The sequence below is a fragment of the Eleutherodactylus coqui genome, chromosome 5, assembly GCF_035609145.1.
Source record: "Eleutherodactylus coqui strain aEleCoq1 chromosome 5, aEleCoq1.hap1, whole genome shotgun sequence".
NCBI classification, from domain to species: Eukaryota; Metazoa; Chordata; class Amphibia; order Anura; family Eleutherodactylidae; genus Eleutherodactylus; species Eleutherodactylus coqui.
Window position 1 is genome coordinate 86098715 of NC_089841.1, and position 16580 is coordinate 86115294.

The following is a 16580-nucleotide window of genomic DNA, read 5'->3' on the forward strand; positions in this document are numbered from 1 at the left end:
GCACCTATTATCGCTGTAATAAAGCATTGCAGTAGTTCTGTCCTGCAATGCCATATCGCTTGTATTAGAGATCATAGGCAATGGCAAAGCAGGACGCCTGCATCTGGCATCGTGTTGCCATGGCAACGCGTCGGTCTCTCTGCGATTTCATCGCGAGAGCTCAATGACGTGACAGAAGGAGCACGTTCCATCTGTGAACCCCTTACATGGGTCGCGGCAGGGAAGGGCTTAACAGCAGGGGCCGCTGTGTCCATGCACCCCCACTGTTGCAGCGGGAGGCCGGCTATTCATGATAGCGCAGGATCTCTTCTGATCTCGCACTGTTCCCAGGACGTAAATGTATGTCCTTTTGCGTCAAGTACCCCTCTGCCAGGATGTACAGTTACATTCTGTGGCGGGAAGGGGTAATAGTTAAAACTGGACAATCTCTTTTTAATGCAGATTCTGCACAGAAAAGCAACAATGAAAATACTAATAAAACGTCCATAACTCATAGCTGATTTTTTTACACACTGGATTTCAGGGCATGTCCAAATCCTAAATGAAATCTGAAGCACACTTCCACCACTGAACATTGCCTATTAGTTGTGGGTCGTGTGTGGAAGTACATGCTGCATCCCAACCTAGAAGAGTAAATTGTGCATTGTTCTTATTCTTTCTCTCCAGTAATGCGTCTTACGAAGCCCACCTTATTCACAAACATCCCGGTGACATGTGAAGAACGGGACCTTCCAGGTAACTTCTCCTTTGCACTAGTATTGTTTTCTTTCACAGCTAGTAATACCATTTTTAAAGGGGTTCTCTGGCTCTGTATAATTAATGATAGAACGAGCAGAGGAAACCTGGTGCCTGTGCCCATAACAGGGCAAAATAAACTGAATGTGCCAACCCGCAGCAGCTTTACTCTGCCCATGTGCCACTTGTGATGTCCCGAGATGAGGATCACCTTGTGGTTGATGGAGATGTAATCGGGACTGGCTAAGGATGTATGCCGCTAGGAGCTCTCTCTGTCCAGATACATCCACCGGATTGTAGAGCGCTAATTAGCATGAGGCGCAGAACAGATCTAAGCCACTTTCTAAGGTATAGGCACTAATAGATACAGATCGAGAAATGTGGTTTATAAATTGAAAACTTGGGAACAATTTGGTAAAGGGAAATCTGCTGATGGCTTCCCTTAAGACAAGAGAAATTGTGTGAACCTTACAGTAATTGGTGAACAGGATTTATGGGTTTACAATAAATGGTGCAATCCCAGATAGGACCTTATAACATACACTACACGTTTTTGCATTGGGTCTAATGTTTTGTGCTCCATATCCAGATGTTCTCTTTTCCTGCTCTTAGGTGATCTGTTTAATAATCTAATGAGAGAAGATCCTTCCACGGTGAAAGGAGCAGAAATCCTAATGCTGGGGGAAATGCTGACGTTACCACAGAACTTTGGGTAACAATTCTGCTTTTTATTTCTATAGTGTAATGTTTGTACAAACCCAACGTGAACATAGCCTGAGGCTTTCCAGAACAAGGTGGCGGTATTGCCTGTCTTGAATTTTGCATTGTAGCCCATCTAATAGATTAAATGGCCTCAACAGTGTCCTTACACATCAGATGAAAGTTGGCTAATTAGTCAGCCAATGTATTGGGGTTGTCCAGCACTTCTATGATTGATCTATTGATCCTCCGGCTAGGTCATCAGTAGTTGGTTGGTGAGTGGGGATCCTCTGTCAATCCCTGGATGGTCTTCTGTTAGCATGAACTTTTTGTGGAAGCCGATATCGCTGTCAGCATTGGAGGGCCCAATTTGGTACTACAGACACAGCTATTCTGCATTTTACACAGCGTCCCGATCTTTTTGTAATTGGGGTTATATTATCATTGTTCTTTGTTTGTTTTGTTTTTATCATTCTCAACTTCTTTTCCAATGTTGTCCTGCTCTTAAAGCACTTTTACATGTGAGAACTTTGGTCGTTCTTTTTTCCTCTCCCGCTGATTAACTTGTATTTTATTTACCAATTCTGACACAGAAATATTTTTCTGGGCGAAACCTTTTCCAGCTACATAAGTGTACACAATGACAGCACTCAAACAGTTAAGGACATACAAGTCAAGGTAGGTTGCTAACACCCCTATAAAATTGTAACAAGATACAGTGTTTTTAAGAGTGTTCTAGTATACCAGTGGTGAGCGTTACTGAAAGTATGTCGGCCAAGGTAAGCATCTTCAGTATATAGGAATTTGAATATTTTCATAACTTTCCTACATACTTGCTGATTAGACCATGAATGATCCGGATGTGAATGCCAAATGTCCTGGTACTCCACATGTAACCACCTGCCCCTGGTTAAGCCCCGCTTCCATGTGGTCCCTGTGTATGCTCAATGATTTTTCTCTAGTATATATATATGCAGCAGCATTACTTCAGCCATCAGTAGTAGCAGCTGTACATAGGAGGGTGATCAATGGGCGTTGATGTTTTGTAACAAAAAACGCCAAAAAGGTTATCCCAACGCAATTCTAGATTATGGTGTAGACCTAGTGTGCTGGTAAGGCTGAGGCAACCATCTCACACCCAGCAAGTATTGCGCATGTGTCCTATTACAATAGCACAGTCTGTCTCTGCCCCATGTACAGATGTAGCAATTGTTAGTATGACTGGGGCATCTTCATGACTACAATGTACTGTAAGTCGCGTTAACTGTTAGGATAACCTTTGTAACAGTGGGAGAGCGGGGCTGGTCAAGCTCGTAAGTGTTCATCAGCAGTAATGCAAGTGAAGGGGGATCAGACAATGCATTTGTAGCTGTACAAGGGTCTTGGTGCTTGAAGGAGATTTTCCACCACGGCCAAGAAGCTTCAAGGTATCTCTCTAAGGTTCATAAATGTTGGATTTTTTTTATTTTTTGCAGTAGACCGTGCTTAGGAGGCCTTTCACTTTTCATCCCATAAGGAAGATAACTTGCAATTAGAGATGAGCGAGTACCAAAATGCTTGGGTGCTCGTTATTCGAGTCAAGCTTTTCGTAATATTCAAGAACTCTATTCGAGTAATGAACCCCATTGAAGTCAATGCGAGACCCAAGCATTTTTGTATTTGACCCGCCCGTTGGCACGTCACAGCAGGAAGTGGTAATGCGGTGAGGGGTCGAACTCGGCGTGGTACTCGCTCGAGTAACGAGCACCATCGAGTATGCTAATACTCAAACGAGCATCAAGCTCGGACGAGCATGTTCACTCAACTCTATTTGCATGATAATGAAGGGACCACATAGAACAACTGCTGGATGAACTGAAGCTACTCCACATAGTTAGAACACATTTTATTGACAGTTTTCATATTGTGTTTTAGGCAGATCTCCAGACCAGCTCACAGAGGTTAAACCTATCTGCATCCAGTGCGGTGGTGTCTGAGCTCAAACCAGACAGTTGTATAGATGACGTCATTCATCATGAAGTCAAAGAAATAGGCACGCACATGTGAGTATAGCTGAACAATGGTATCTCATATATCATGAGTCTTAAGGCCCATTTAAACATTATCGCTCAAAATGTGTTCAAACGAATGAATTTGAGTGATAATCGTTGAGTGTAAATGCACAAAAAACGCTGCCTTTTCAGTGGTTCACTGGCTTCTTGTCCCGTGTAAACGCTCCCTGCTCAGCGCTTCACATAGTAGGTGAAGTGTTGAGCGAGAAGCAGATGAGAAGCCTGCGATCCAGCGGCGAGTCTCTGTGCAGAACCTTTGCATGAGCACCGACGACCTTAGTGGTGGTGATGGGAATATCAAAATATCAAGTAGCAGATGGGGTGCATGTAAAAGGAGTGTAGAATCCTCATGTCTTAAAACACGTCCACAGCATACAGCAACGTTTCGACTGCAATGGCAGGCTTTGTCAAGCCTTTGTCTAACTAAACCTACAACTACGTATACACAGACCTTCACCAATCACCACACATTAATTTCCAAGTTAAGACAGCCCACATTTGTTAGGAAAATATCAGGAGACAGGGGCAGGTGTAGGCAATTGTGCCTCAGCGGTTGGAGCATATCTACCTCATGTCCAGTGATCATTCCTATGCAAGATCAGCGTCCCATAACATGCGCGGCGGTCTGCGTCGTCAGACCACGCCTACTGTAAACCTCTTCACGGAGATCATCCCGGCCGTTCACATCACCAATACACACCCACAGTATCCTCGTCATCAGACCGCGCCTACACTCCATCACATATTCCCATACTACAACGACTCGTTTCAGCGCCGCTGACTTCATTGCACCTGCGCAAGATCATCTCATGCTTGCGAGATTACTCTACAATGCATAACTCCTTATGTATGGGAGAAAGACCACCCCCTGTTGTAAATTACACAGACCGCTCCAAATATTGCTGCGCGTCACTACAGCGGATGCCAGACACTATAAAAAGTATATTTTCCATATGTCAGTCATGTCAGGGGACCGTACCACTAAGATAATACAGATCCCGCAATCACATATTACTCTACATGTAACCCCTATGTTGTATGGCACAATAAGATAATCCCCGTACCATGGAAAGTCAGTATTCTCCCATGAGATATCTCATAAGGAACATCCTCAAGTCTGACCATCCTGTCTTGTATCTCCTCCATTAGTTCCTGAAAAGTCAAGTCCTATGCCATACAACAGTCATATATTGTCAATTAATAATGTACCATCCAATGTCCATTACATATCCAACGGGCCAACCTAGTCTAAATAGTCCATGAATCCCATGATTGTGATCAGTCACTAATCATAAGGTCTATATGAACGTCAAGTCGTGTGTATAATTCCAACTAGTAAGAATACCCGTACCATGAATAATACCCCAAATGGCAAATCTAGAATAAGACCATGACCACGATATTAATGAATAACCAGCAGTGTCAGCAATTCAACGTGGGCAGACCTCAAGCTCTTCAAAAATCACCATAGGCATCTGACTGCTGACGTCTAAGTGCCCCAATATACCTGTAGTCTCCATGTGGCCTAAAAAATATATAACGCACAACAAATCAATGTCAGTGACCTGACCTGAACAGTTGACAAACCTCCAATAGTCAAACCTATGGTAAAGGGTTATACTCTATATTGAGACCCCCCTAGGCTGCAATGTGTCTATTTCATAGATCCACTTAAGCTCAAGAAGCTGTAGTTGTTTCACGCTATCCCCACCCCTGACGTTGTCCGGAACGGAGTCAATGACTCGAAATCTCAACTGACTAATAGCATGTCCTGCCTCAATGAAGTGCGCTGCCACCGTAACATATGTTTTGCCCGTTCTAATCGTTCCTTTATGATTTGAGATTCTATTACGAACCCCATTAATGGTTTCTCCTACATATAAAATCCCACAAGAAGAACTTATCACATAGGTTACAAAAGATGACAAATGGGGGTATCTTTTAATGTGACGTCAGCGCTCATGCAGTCGCTTGAGACTGTCGGCCCGTGTATAAGGGCATTACTCAATGAGCTCTATGTATGTGGGTAAGTGATGGGACTCATATTGATTGTATGTTCCTCTTTCCTGAATTGCATAAGTTGTATCGTTTTATGTTTTAGATTAGTGTGTGCCGTAAGTTATACTACACAGACCGGGGAGAAAATGTACTTCAGGAAATTCTTTAAGTTCCAGGTGAGAAGTTCAACAATGTATTTTATGCAATTGCTGTGGATTTAGTAATACTGATGGAATGGCATCATTATCTCTCTCGATGATTGTCTGTCTACAGCTCTGAAGGGGTGTTCCAGTTTGTACAATCCCTAAGCCCAAACAAGTCCACGTGATGCAATGTTATCTATTAGCGAGTCCTCTTCTGTTGCAGGCAAATGAAAGGCTATGAACACCTTTAAGGGGTAATTTTTTCACTTAAATGCATGTATTTTAAGCTGAAAATCCTCTTTTCAATAGTGTTTAATTAAAAATGTAGCAGTTTGTCTTCTACAGCTTCAATATATCACTGTGTATAGACACTGCAGTCTAAGGGTCCATTTAGACAGGTAGACGGGACGAATGTTGGGCAAGCGATGCCTGAATTCATCCCTGTGTGTCCTTTCTCACAGAGCGGCCAGCCTGGGGGGGGGGGCTTCAGGAGATTTCACTCCTTGCTGTCCCCCGCCCCTCTCCATTGACTCATTAATACTGAAACGGCTGCTATTTACACTAAACTATCATCGTTCAGCTCATCGTCCATGCAGCATAAACGATGGACAATCAGCTTCTCAATGTAAATAGCAGCCGTTCAGTATTGAACAGCCGCTATGTTAAGTCTATGGAGAGGTGCGGAGGAGAGCGAGGAGAGAAAACTCCTCCAGATGCTCCGCTGTGAGCCAGCGATACTAGCTCCTGTGCAGCAGCATGAGAGAGAGTATGTGTGGGGATGAGTGTTGGGCATAGTTTGCCCGACACTCGTCCTGTTTAAATGGGCTTTAAGCTGTCAGTTCAGCCTCACTTACAGATCTCCTATTGAGTCTTAAGTCCATTTACATGGGTCGATTGTTAGGCACTTAAGTGCTCGACAATTGCCCCAAAGATTGTAGCTTCTGTGATTTTTCACTCAAAAATGATGATAATCATTCACCGAATGGAGGCAGAGTGCTCCGTAGATATCCTGCCACCAGTCAGGATAAACAGGCAGCCCTTCACAAACCGCTTATTCAGGTTTAGACTGCATGATTCTCGTTGGCGATCGTGCAGGTCTCATTCACTTGTTCTGTGGCTCACATTCCTATGTGAAACACTGAACAATCAGTGTTTAAACTGCCTGAAAAGTGCATGAGCCGGAGCTGGTTTTTATGCCAGCTGAAGCTGAACGAAAACCTCACCATTCTCATTCGTCGTCCAGTTGTTGGCTTGTTTTTAAACGAAACGATCATCGTTCACTTTAGTTTGTTTGAAGTATTTTTTTTTGTTTTTTTTTGGAACAATTATTTTGCCGTCTAAACCCACCATTAGCCATCAGTCCAGCCTTACAGATCCCCTATTTCCACTTAGACTGCAGTGTATACCTACAGTGATGTGGAGAAGCTGCAGAAGGCAAACGGTGCAAAACTATTATTAAAACCCTGTTGTAAAAATGATCATCAGCCCAAAATACATGCATTTAAGTGAAAATAAAATTTGCCGCTAGAGGTGTCCATAGCCTTTAACCCCTTAATGACATGGCCTATCTTGGGCTTAAGGACGCAACGATTTTTGGCGGATTTTAATCTCCATTTTTCAAGTCATAACTTTTTTATTTTTTCCGTCGACGCGGCCGTATAAGGGCTTGTTTTTTGCGTGGCGAACTGTAGTTTTTGATGGTGCTATTTTTGGGTACATAGACTATATTGAAAAACTTTTATTCTTTTTTTTTTTTTTATGCTAACAGGGAGAGAAAATGAATCAATTCTGATATATATAATTTTTTTTGTTTGTTTACAGCATTAATCATGCAGCATAAATGACACAATACATTTTTTCTGCGGGTCGGTACGATTACAACAATACCAAAATTCTTATATATATTTTTTTTAGGTTTTTCCACTTTTTTGCAATAAAAACCCATTTTGTTGGAAACCTTTTTTGTATTTTTTATTTTTTGCGATACGAGCCGTAGTTTTTATTGGTACCATTTTGGGGAATATACGGCTTTTTTGATCACTTTTATTGCATTTTTTGGGAGGCAAAATGCTAAAAATTAGCATTTTGCCTCCGTTTTTTAGCAGCTTTTTTTTTCGCTTTTTGCCGTACAAAATAAAAAGTGTGTTCAACTTCTTGTACACGTCGTTACGGACGTGTCAATACCAAATATGTGCCATTTTAATTTTTTTTTTTACCTTTTATGCTAATATTAGAAAAAGCATGAAAATTAGGTGTTTTTTTTTTTTTTTTTTTACACATTTTTTTCTTTTATTTACATTGTTATTAGCTTTTATTTTTATACAACTTGTATCCTTCTGAGGGATTTACAACAGTGTACTGATGATCGCTGTGATAAGGCATGGCAGGGCTACTGCCCTGCCACGCCTTATCGCTTATACAGCGATCATAGGCTCTGGCAACACAGGACGCCAGTATCTGGCGTCCTGTTGCCATGGCGACAGGCCGGGCTCTCTGCGATTATATCGCGAGAGCCCGGCAACTTCACAGAGGGAGCGCACTCCCTCTGTGAACCCTTCTAATGCTGCGATCTACTTAGATCGCGGCAGGGAAGGGGTTAACAGCGGGGGGGGGCATCTTCTATGCACCCCCGCTGCTGCAGCGGGAGGCCGGTTATCACTGACAGTCGGCTCCCGCTGCGGGACTGATCTCGCGCTATTCCTATGACGTAAGGGTACGTCATTTCGCGGGAAGTACCACCCTGCCACGACGTACCCTTACGTCATGGGGCGGGAAGGGGTTAAAGTATTACGCGATGCAATTCAGCCCCTTATGTGAGCCTATTTTGGTAGGTTTCCTGGAGGGGGGGGTTTTACAGTCCAAGCAATTTTTTTTATTGCCTTATTGCTGGAGCCATTACACATTGACATAGCCATACGCGGGCTTGGGGTTTGTTTTTTGTTTTTTTGAAGATACAATCACTAGGATAGTACACTGATGTAGTGCATTCTACTAAGCCTAGAACAGCAGTTATAATACATGTCTGACATGGAGACCTTTGTCAAGCTTTTGACTGCCATGGGAACCCATTGGTACCTTGTGATCGCCCTCTCCCTTCTCCTGTCATCTGCTTACATGCTTCATTCGCTATTGATTGTGGCATGTAAGGGGTTTAAATACCAGGATTTGGGATGTCTCCACTCCTGGCAATCAGTCAGCCAAGCTCCGCCTTAAAAAGCTTTATGTGCAGGTTTAAAGCCCATTAGTGATCACCATAAAAATGTGTATTGGTGGTCACTAAGGGATCAAATCCACCCTGTAGTAAACCTAATTGTCATAGCAACTCAGTGATGTGGCTATTAGTCAGAGACCTGCTCTATTATATAATTTGTCATTTGTATGAAACAGGTCTGTTTTACATTTTAGTCTAAACCGCACAAAATATTGTCATGTGAGTGATGGCGGGGTGCTAGTGCCTAACCCTCATTCACTGGCTTGCTGTCAGTCTGTGAATATAATGGGCTCATAATTAAGTTCTTCCTATTCTTTGATCACAACTAATAGCCAAAACGGCACATTGCTTTTTGTGCCAGTTGCTCGAATACAAAAAAGCAGAACTATCCATATACAGTGTTACCCGTACATAGGAAGATATCCTAGTCTGATGACTGTTGGCGTTCTGTCGGCACTGGAAAACGAGTCCGCTTTATCTTGTGGGATGTTACAAGGACAATAAGATGCAGTCTGTAGTGAAGGAGGCTGAGCAGATCTTGAAGTACTAGTTCTTTCATGGAGTTGGTCTAGAGGTCCAAGTATAACATGCCTTCTGTCTTATCACAGGTTCTTAAGCCTCTCGATGTCAAGACCAAGTTTTACAACGCAGAGGTGAGCCGGTGCCCTGTAGTCGCCGTTTTCTCTGTAAAGTAACCTAAATAATGCATTCATTAATCTAACCTGTGACTGTATTACAGACATTTCTGACGTAAGTAATCAGAGCGGCTGCGTTTCGGATACATCAAAGCTAATTCTCACCTCATGAAATACTAAGTTTCTTCTTGTTGTATGGCACAGAGATGTGTAAAGTTGCTTCTTTATGAAGGCTCAGGGCACCAGTAGCTCCAGAATTCAGGTGGATCGCTGACACCGATGATAAAGCATTGCAGTCAGTCTATCATCTGTCATGTAGGGCTTCATGTACACATTTTTTTTCTTGTCCATTTCTTGCCTTTCTCCGTGCCTTACTATAGCAAATCCTTTATAAGCAACTTTGTATAAATAAATCCAGACCCCACAGGCTTCGTGCGGGTGTATCTGGAGCTGTAGGAAATCAGAATAAAGCCTTTGTAATGTAATTCTGTGTATGATGACGTTTTCATGGTTCCTCGCACTGGATATAATCTGACACTGTAAGCTAAGTGCATGCTTGTTTCTCTACTAATAGAGTAGCATCCTCTTCTATTGCAGCCAGGGTATGTAAAATACTAAGTAGCTATTCTTAACATGCCTTTTGTGTAATTGTGGTTGTGGGTGAACTAATAATTGACATAAAGTGAGCATTTACAATTTTTTTTTAAATTTAATTTAAGCATGACCTATGTCTGATAGGGGACTCCTAACACCCCCTTCCTGTATTAAAGAAAAGCCACAGGGTCCGGTGAGGATCCAAACAATTGGACCAATATCAGTCAGACATATCTATCAATATGTAATCGGTATCTGTTTTTTTTTTTTGTTTTTTTTTTGTTTTTTTTTAGGAAGGGTGGGGAGTTGAGGTGTTTGGTGGCTTCTTATGCCACATGTGCCATTGGGAGCAGCCAGTACTTAATTATACATACAGAGTTTTGATCTACAGAAGGCTAGCAAAGAGTTTGTCTAAATGCCTCTGATAGTCCCATAATGTGTCCTTAAAGAGGACCTGCCCACACAAAACATACCATAGTGAGTGTGCCGGAGATCAACTTCAACTGTTCTTTCATTTTATGAGTTTAACTCCTAAAGCTCCTTTCACTTCAAACGTGTGGCAACAAGGCCAAAAAATAGCATGGTCAGGAGAGGGAAGTAGCAATCAAGTTGAGTAAAAGAACCAGAACTCTGTCACTGCTACATTATCTACCCCCTCACCTAATTGCCTGCACACTCTGTATATTGCAGTCACTATCCTTAATTGCAGCTACCTGTCTGAAGCTTATCAAGCACCATCTTGATGCTGAGATTTTTGCTTTTACATTAATTCTATGATGCATTACATGAGCAGCTAGAGACTGTATAATCTTTGTTGCAGGTAAAACCTAACATTACATTCTCTATTCACCTAAAATAAGCTGCCGACCATAAGTATACAGTAAATCAGAACTGGTGAGAATTGAGATCAAATGACCATCTGAGAAGAAAGAGGCTAGGAGCTTCAGATAGAAAGGAATAACTAACCAAAGTAATACTAGCTCAGTCATATATGTACTATGTTGACAAAAGTATTGGGCCACACACAGAAGGTGATTAAATGTATCGTATTCACGTTGTTCAATACAGTATTGGGCTGCCTTTGGCCTCAATGGCTGCAGTAACCCTCCTTGGCACGCTTTCCACCAAATTTTGTGGGGAGGGATTTGTCCTCATCCTTTTGAGGTGAGCTTCAGATAGTGATGCTGGGTGTGTTGGCCGTGAACAGATACGGTTTCATATGTTCGTCCCAAAGATGCTCGATGGGGTTGAGATCCGGACTTTGGGCTGGCCAATGAAGTTTGCAGATGTTCTACTTGTCAACCCAAGCTTCAACGCTGTGTGCTGTATAACATGGTACTTGGTCATGTTGGTAGAGACATGGAGCTGTACCGAAGTATTGTCACAGGATAGGTAATGCCACTTTGTCTAATGTCTCTGTAGCTGTTGGTTTTGAGGATGGACTTTGCTATAACCAATGGCCATAGTCCTTACCAGCAGAAACGCCCCACATAACAGGACCTTTTCACGATGGAAACCGCTTCTCAGGCAGCGGCACATTCAGTTTGTATATTCCCTTTGCCTGACAGCACTGGATTGGTGGGTGTTGCAATACTTTTGTCAACATAGTCTACTTGGGGTCCAGCTATATAATGAATGTGAAAAAACATTTCACTGGAGTGGCTCTTTAATAGAGGTTCAACCTCCCAACATGTTTCACTGGTGAACAAGCTTCATCAGGGAATAGGGGCAAATGCGTAAAGAGGATCTGTTGCCACCTCCCCACCCTCTCAACATATTAGTTTTGTTTTTTTGTTTGTTTTTTTTACTTGTATTCCCTATGAAATGACCGTTCCAGACCATCTTTTCAGCTTTTGTGCTGTACTTCTATCATTCCTCCTGTGAATTTATGAATAAATGGACAACTAGGTGTTACCATTCCTCTTATCAAAGGAGTGTGCCCCTGCATTATCTGCACTGATTGGACAGCATGTAGCGGAACGCCATCAACCAGTAACCCAGTTGTCAGTTCAGTTATACATTTCTGAGTAGTTATTAAAAAAATTAAGAGAACTGTTATTTCATGAAAAATTCAAGTATTTTCAATTTTAAAAAGTTAGCAGAGGTGACAGATCCTTTTTAAAGAGCTTTTCAATAAATCACAAGATGCTCCTAGTTTTGAAGTTTTGGATGACTTTCTTTTCTACTTGGCAGAAGAAATATTCACTATGCAATCTAGGAAGATGAAAATGGCAACCATATCTGAGTCCCCTTTTGTTATCAGGGATGCAGCTGTTTGCTTGTTTTTCCCCCACCTAAAAATTGCTGTTAAGTTCATGCTGGATTTCCGTATCCTATTAGTACCAGGGTAGAATCCACTTTCAGACAGAAGAAATCTAAACCTGCGGTTGACCAGCCCAGTTGGGCGCCTCCCAATAGTTCTGGGTTTTAGTTGTACAGAACCAGCACATTATAGCTTGTACTAATGCTATGTGAAGCCGTAGTTTAATGTTTATTTTGTCCGAGCATTCCTGTTCTTTAACATTTAACCCTCATTTCTTTCTCTAATTTTTATATTTTTTTTGTTTTATTTCCCCCATTAGAGTGACCTCAGTTCTGTGGTAATTGTTTTTCATCATTTTATTTAATTCTGCAGCGCTACTTAAATCTGACGTTTGTGCCTGATTAACAAATAAATCTCATCCTGAAATTGCTACACAATGGAAAAGCACGTTCACAGCCAAAGTTTTGCCTTTTGCCAATAGATTATATAGTTCTACTTGTGTTTTTTGTTTAATCTTTGGTAATTCTCCATATTCCTAAATTCACTTGCATGCGCTAAATCTACCGTACTCTGAAGAATTCCCCGGTCAGGGTCTATTTCTTTTTTTTGTCGTAGTAGTTACATTTTTATACATCCTCCTTTTTTAACGGAAATTAGAAAAACTTTCTTTTACACTCCATGACTAAATTTGCCGCCAGAATTAATTCTACAGTACATAATCTGACACCATAGCAGAATGTGATCTGATTGGTGATGCCTAAATATTTTGTTGGTGAACCTGCTTTCCCATGTTGATGCTTATTGTTAACGCCACTTCTTCAAGCGCCACTAAGCCTTTCACTTTACGCTGAGAATCGCTTCATTGATATTTACCCAATTACCCAAAATTCGGTTCAACTCAACAATGATCAAAGCAATGGATTGTGGGATAGTAATCAGTGTTTGACTGAGAACGGTGTTTTCCAAAAATGTTGTCCAGTTTATGAGTGGCGACACAATGGAAAAGAGAAAAGCTAATTGGATTTGAACGTGTAAATATTTCCTTTTAGAGGGGAACCATTCTGTTTCAATATGAAGAGCAATAATCTGGTGTTGCTTCCCCATCTTGTGCTGTAACGGTGTCCACTCATTCGGGGATTAAAACAAAAAGGAAAAAAAAAAAACGCTTCATAATGTAGAATGGCTGAGCCAATTGAAATACTAGTATCTTGGAATATTGCGCCAATGGCTACTGTCACAGTGGCTGCTGCCTCTTCTACAGAGAACAGAAGTGCCTTCTGTAGTAACCGGACAATTGGTGTGAAGGATGGGAGGGTACTTGGTGCTGCTCCAGTGATCAGCCCAAGACTAATTAAACTAAATGGCTTTATTACAGAAACATATTGCAGATTTCATATTGACATGTTAATTTGACACTTAAGATAGACATGCTAAGCTAACAGTTTACAAAGCCGTGGGAACCCCACAGTCATGGTTACATGATAAAAACTCATCCATAGATGGATACAAAATATACATGCTCAACGCCATTTAAAGCACAGAAACAATGTGTGTGAGCAGAACGATAAGAAGAATGAAGAACTCACAATACACCACTTACACTACGCTCAACTCTTTAAACTGTTAGTTTAGTAGGTCTGTGTTGTTGGCCAGATGGTGTCTATGTGGCATCGAAACGCGTTGCTGTAATATTCATCTGGTTTAATCCACACTGGGCTTATCACTGGAGCAGTGTTGTTTTTCACACCAATTTCCACTCATCTGGAAAGACTTTCCACCACATTTTGCAAAATGATTACCGTATTTTTCGGACTATAAGATGCACCCAAGGTTTAGACAACCGAAAACAGAAAAAATAATTTCATACTAATTTAAATGCCTCTGGGGGGTTCTAACACAGTGGCGGGGCAACCATCATTAACTTTGGTGTTCTAGTATAGAAAAGGGGGGTAACGGTGAAAAGTCAGTTCCTATTAAACCTAGTGCATCCATTTAAACAATGCTGCAAGCACATAAGGTCACATTCTACACATACACAGCACTGTTGCACGCACATTGTACGTGCCCCCCCTACAACACATTCAGTTCTGCAACATTGACATTCACATACAGCCCTGCTACATGTGCCCAACACATAGTTCTGCAACATTCACATACAGCCCTGCTACATGCGCCAAACACGTACAGTTCTGCAACATTCACATACAGCCCTGCTACATGCGCCCAACACGTACAGTTCTGCAACATTCACATACAGCCCTGCTACATGCGCCCAACACGTACAGTTCTGCAACATTCACATACAGCCCTGCTGCATGCGCCAAACACGTACAGTTCTGCAACATTCACATACAGCCCTGCTGCATGCGCCAAACACGTACAGTTCTGCAACATTCACATACAGCCCTGCTACATGCGCGCACACAATCTGCAGCTGGTATGTTAAGCACTAATTTTCTTAACATTAAATCTCCACATACAAGTGTAGTAATACATGACCCCCTCTAGCTGTTTCCTGTCCACATGGTTAGGACGTCATCAGAGGCCCTGCTGCTACTGCAAGACCTTTTGATCTTTACAAGCGCTGCGGAATAAGTTGGCGCTATACATATAAACATTATTACTATTGCCTGTCCGTGTGTACAGAGGAGGTAGTGTTTCTGTCCTGCACTGATCTGGCAAGGAGACGGAGGACTATGTAGCCACAGTATGTATGGCTGCAGAGTTCTCCCAATGACCAGACTCTGTGTGGTATGGGACAGCGGTCAGGGGTCAGAGAATGAGAAGTACTTGCGGATCCTTCAATGCAGAGGATGACTACTTCACTGAAGTGATGGGAAGCGGTTTTGACAGAATAACTCCTCACATCGCCATGAAAATGCACATTGGTGAGCGCAATTTCGGGCAGTGTTTCTCAACCCGAGATCGCACTCGCCCGTGTATAAGTAGCCTTATAGTCAGAAAAAGACGGTACTTGAATATACTTCCATTCACCTATAACAGCATTAGTAAGGTCGGGTGTTGATGCTGGTGGACAAAGGCCAATTTCAAAATTGATCTAATTTAACTCAAAGATGTGTAACTTTTTATTTCTTGCTCTGTGTGTGTAGGGATGTGTCTGATATTTCAGCTCAGACATTATTTTTCTTTTTGTGCAAACACATTTGTCTAGTAAAGACAACCGTTTCTCTGTTTCCAGTTCAATTCCCGGTATCGACGGTGGCCAGCTGTCTGAATGTTTATTTTGCTTTTGGGTCTCTGATGTACATTTGCCCCTCTACGGGTTGCCTAGAAGGAAGGCTCTTCCCTTTCTGGACAATGCAATTTGTTCCTACAAGGTGGAGAGACAAATCTCTTAAATCTCATTGTATGGTCCATGCTTTTCAGATTTACCTTCACTAAAATGAAGGGTGCTTGTACGCATTAGTTGAAAGTCAACCAAAACTGGTGGTGGGACTGACTATTCAATGTGAATGTTATGTCCAATCTTTTGTTTTCAGAGTAGATGAAACTGCTGCCAGAAGAATTTGCCAGCGGCTTATTAAACACACACTCTTCTGTTGAGCATGGTTGTTGGGGACAATAGCCATTCAGCCAACAGCTACTTGGGATGCATGGCCAGCTTGAAGAACCCAGGCCTAATTATGAAAATTGGCCATAGAACATTTTATTCTCCTCCACCCAACTATCTAGTTGGTTCAGTGCTTGTGTCAGAAGCTTCCTGATGCCTTCCACCAAACAGGATTTTTCCATCTGACCACCAAAATTCTGTGCCAGGACCAAAGGGTGGAGGGGGTATATTATCTGAAGATTATCTTCTCAGTGGTCTCTCCATTCCGGGTGCAGTTTTCATGCAGCCAAGATGGTTGTCACCATCTTTAGACTACTTAATCACATACAGTGCATTGATAGTTAGGGCTATCAATACACCATACATGCTCTGTGATTGGCCAGGGGTGTTCATGTGATCAGGACTGGCCAATCAAAGCAGTGCATAGTGTAGTTAGAAAATGGCAGTGGCCACCCAGGGCACCCCAAAATGGCACCTGGAAGTTGCAGAACAGAGAGATGGCTGAGATAGTTTACAGGTAATATAATGCCCTCCAGGCCTGGACTGGAGTTTTGTTACAGAACTGGAGGGTCTCTTTCAAAGGATTGTCCCATTGACATTGGCCCTGTATCCACTGGATAGGTGGTACACGTGTGATCATCACTCCATTCACTTCTGTGTAATGGTGAAATTGATGCACT

The 16580-nt window shown here is 42.1% G+C and overlaps 1 protein-coding gene across 4 annotated transcripts in view; it reads left to right on the forward strand.

Annotated features, from left to right (window-relative positions):
- The window catches only part of TRAPPC13 (trafficking protein particle complex subunit 13), a 46910-nt gene that overhangs the window by 18555 nt on the left and 11775 nt on the right, over window positions 1–16580 (forward strand). For 2 of the 4 annotated variants that reach the window (XM_066602800.1, XM_066602801.1), the window contains exons 2-8: window positions 667–735; window positions 1348–1447; window positions 2028–2112; window positions 3349–3476; window positions 5587–5659; window positions 9446–9490; window positions 12649–12666. In XM_066602800.1, coding sequence (XP_066458897.1) covers window positions 667–735; window positions 1348–1447; window positions 2028–2112; window positions 3349–3476; window positions 5587–5659; window positions 9446–9490; window positions 12649–12666 — 518 coding nt within the window. The remainder of the gene's footprint in view (window positions 1–666; window positions 736–1347; window positions 1448–2027; window positions 2113–3348; window positions 3477–5586; window positions 5660–9445; window positions 9491–12648; window positions 12667–16580) is intronic. The other 2 variants (XM_066602802.1, XM_066602803.1) reach the window with 1 other exon arrangement.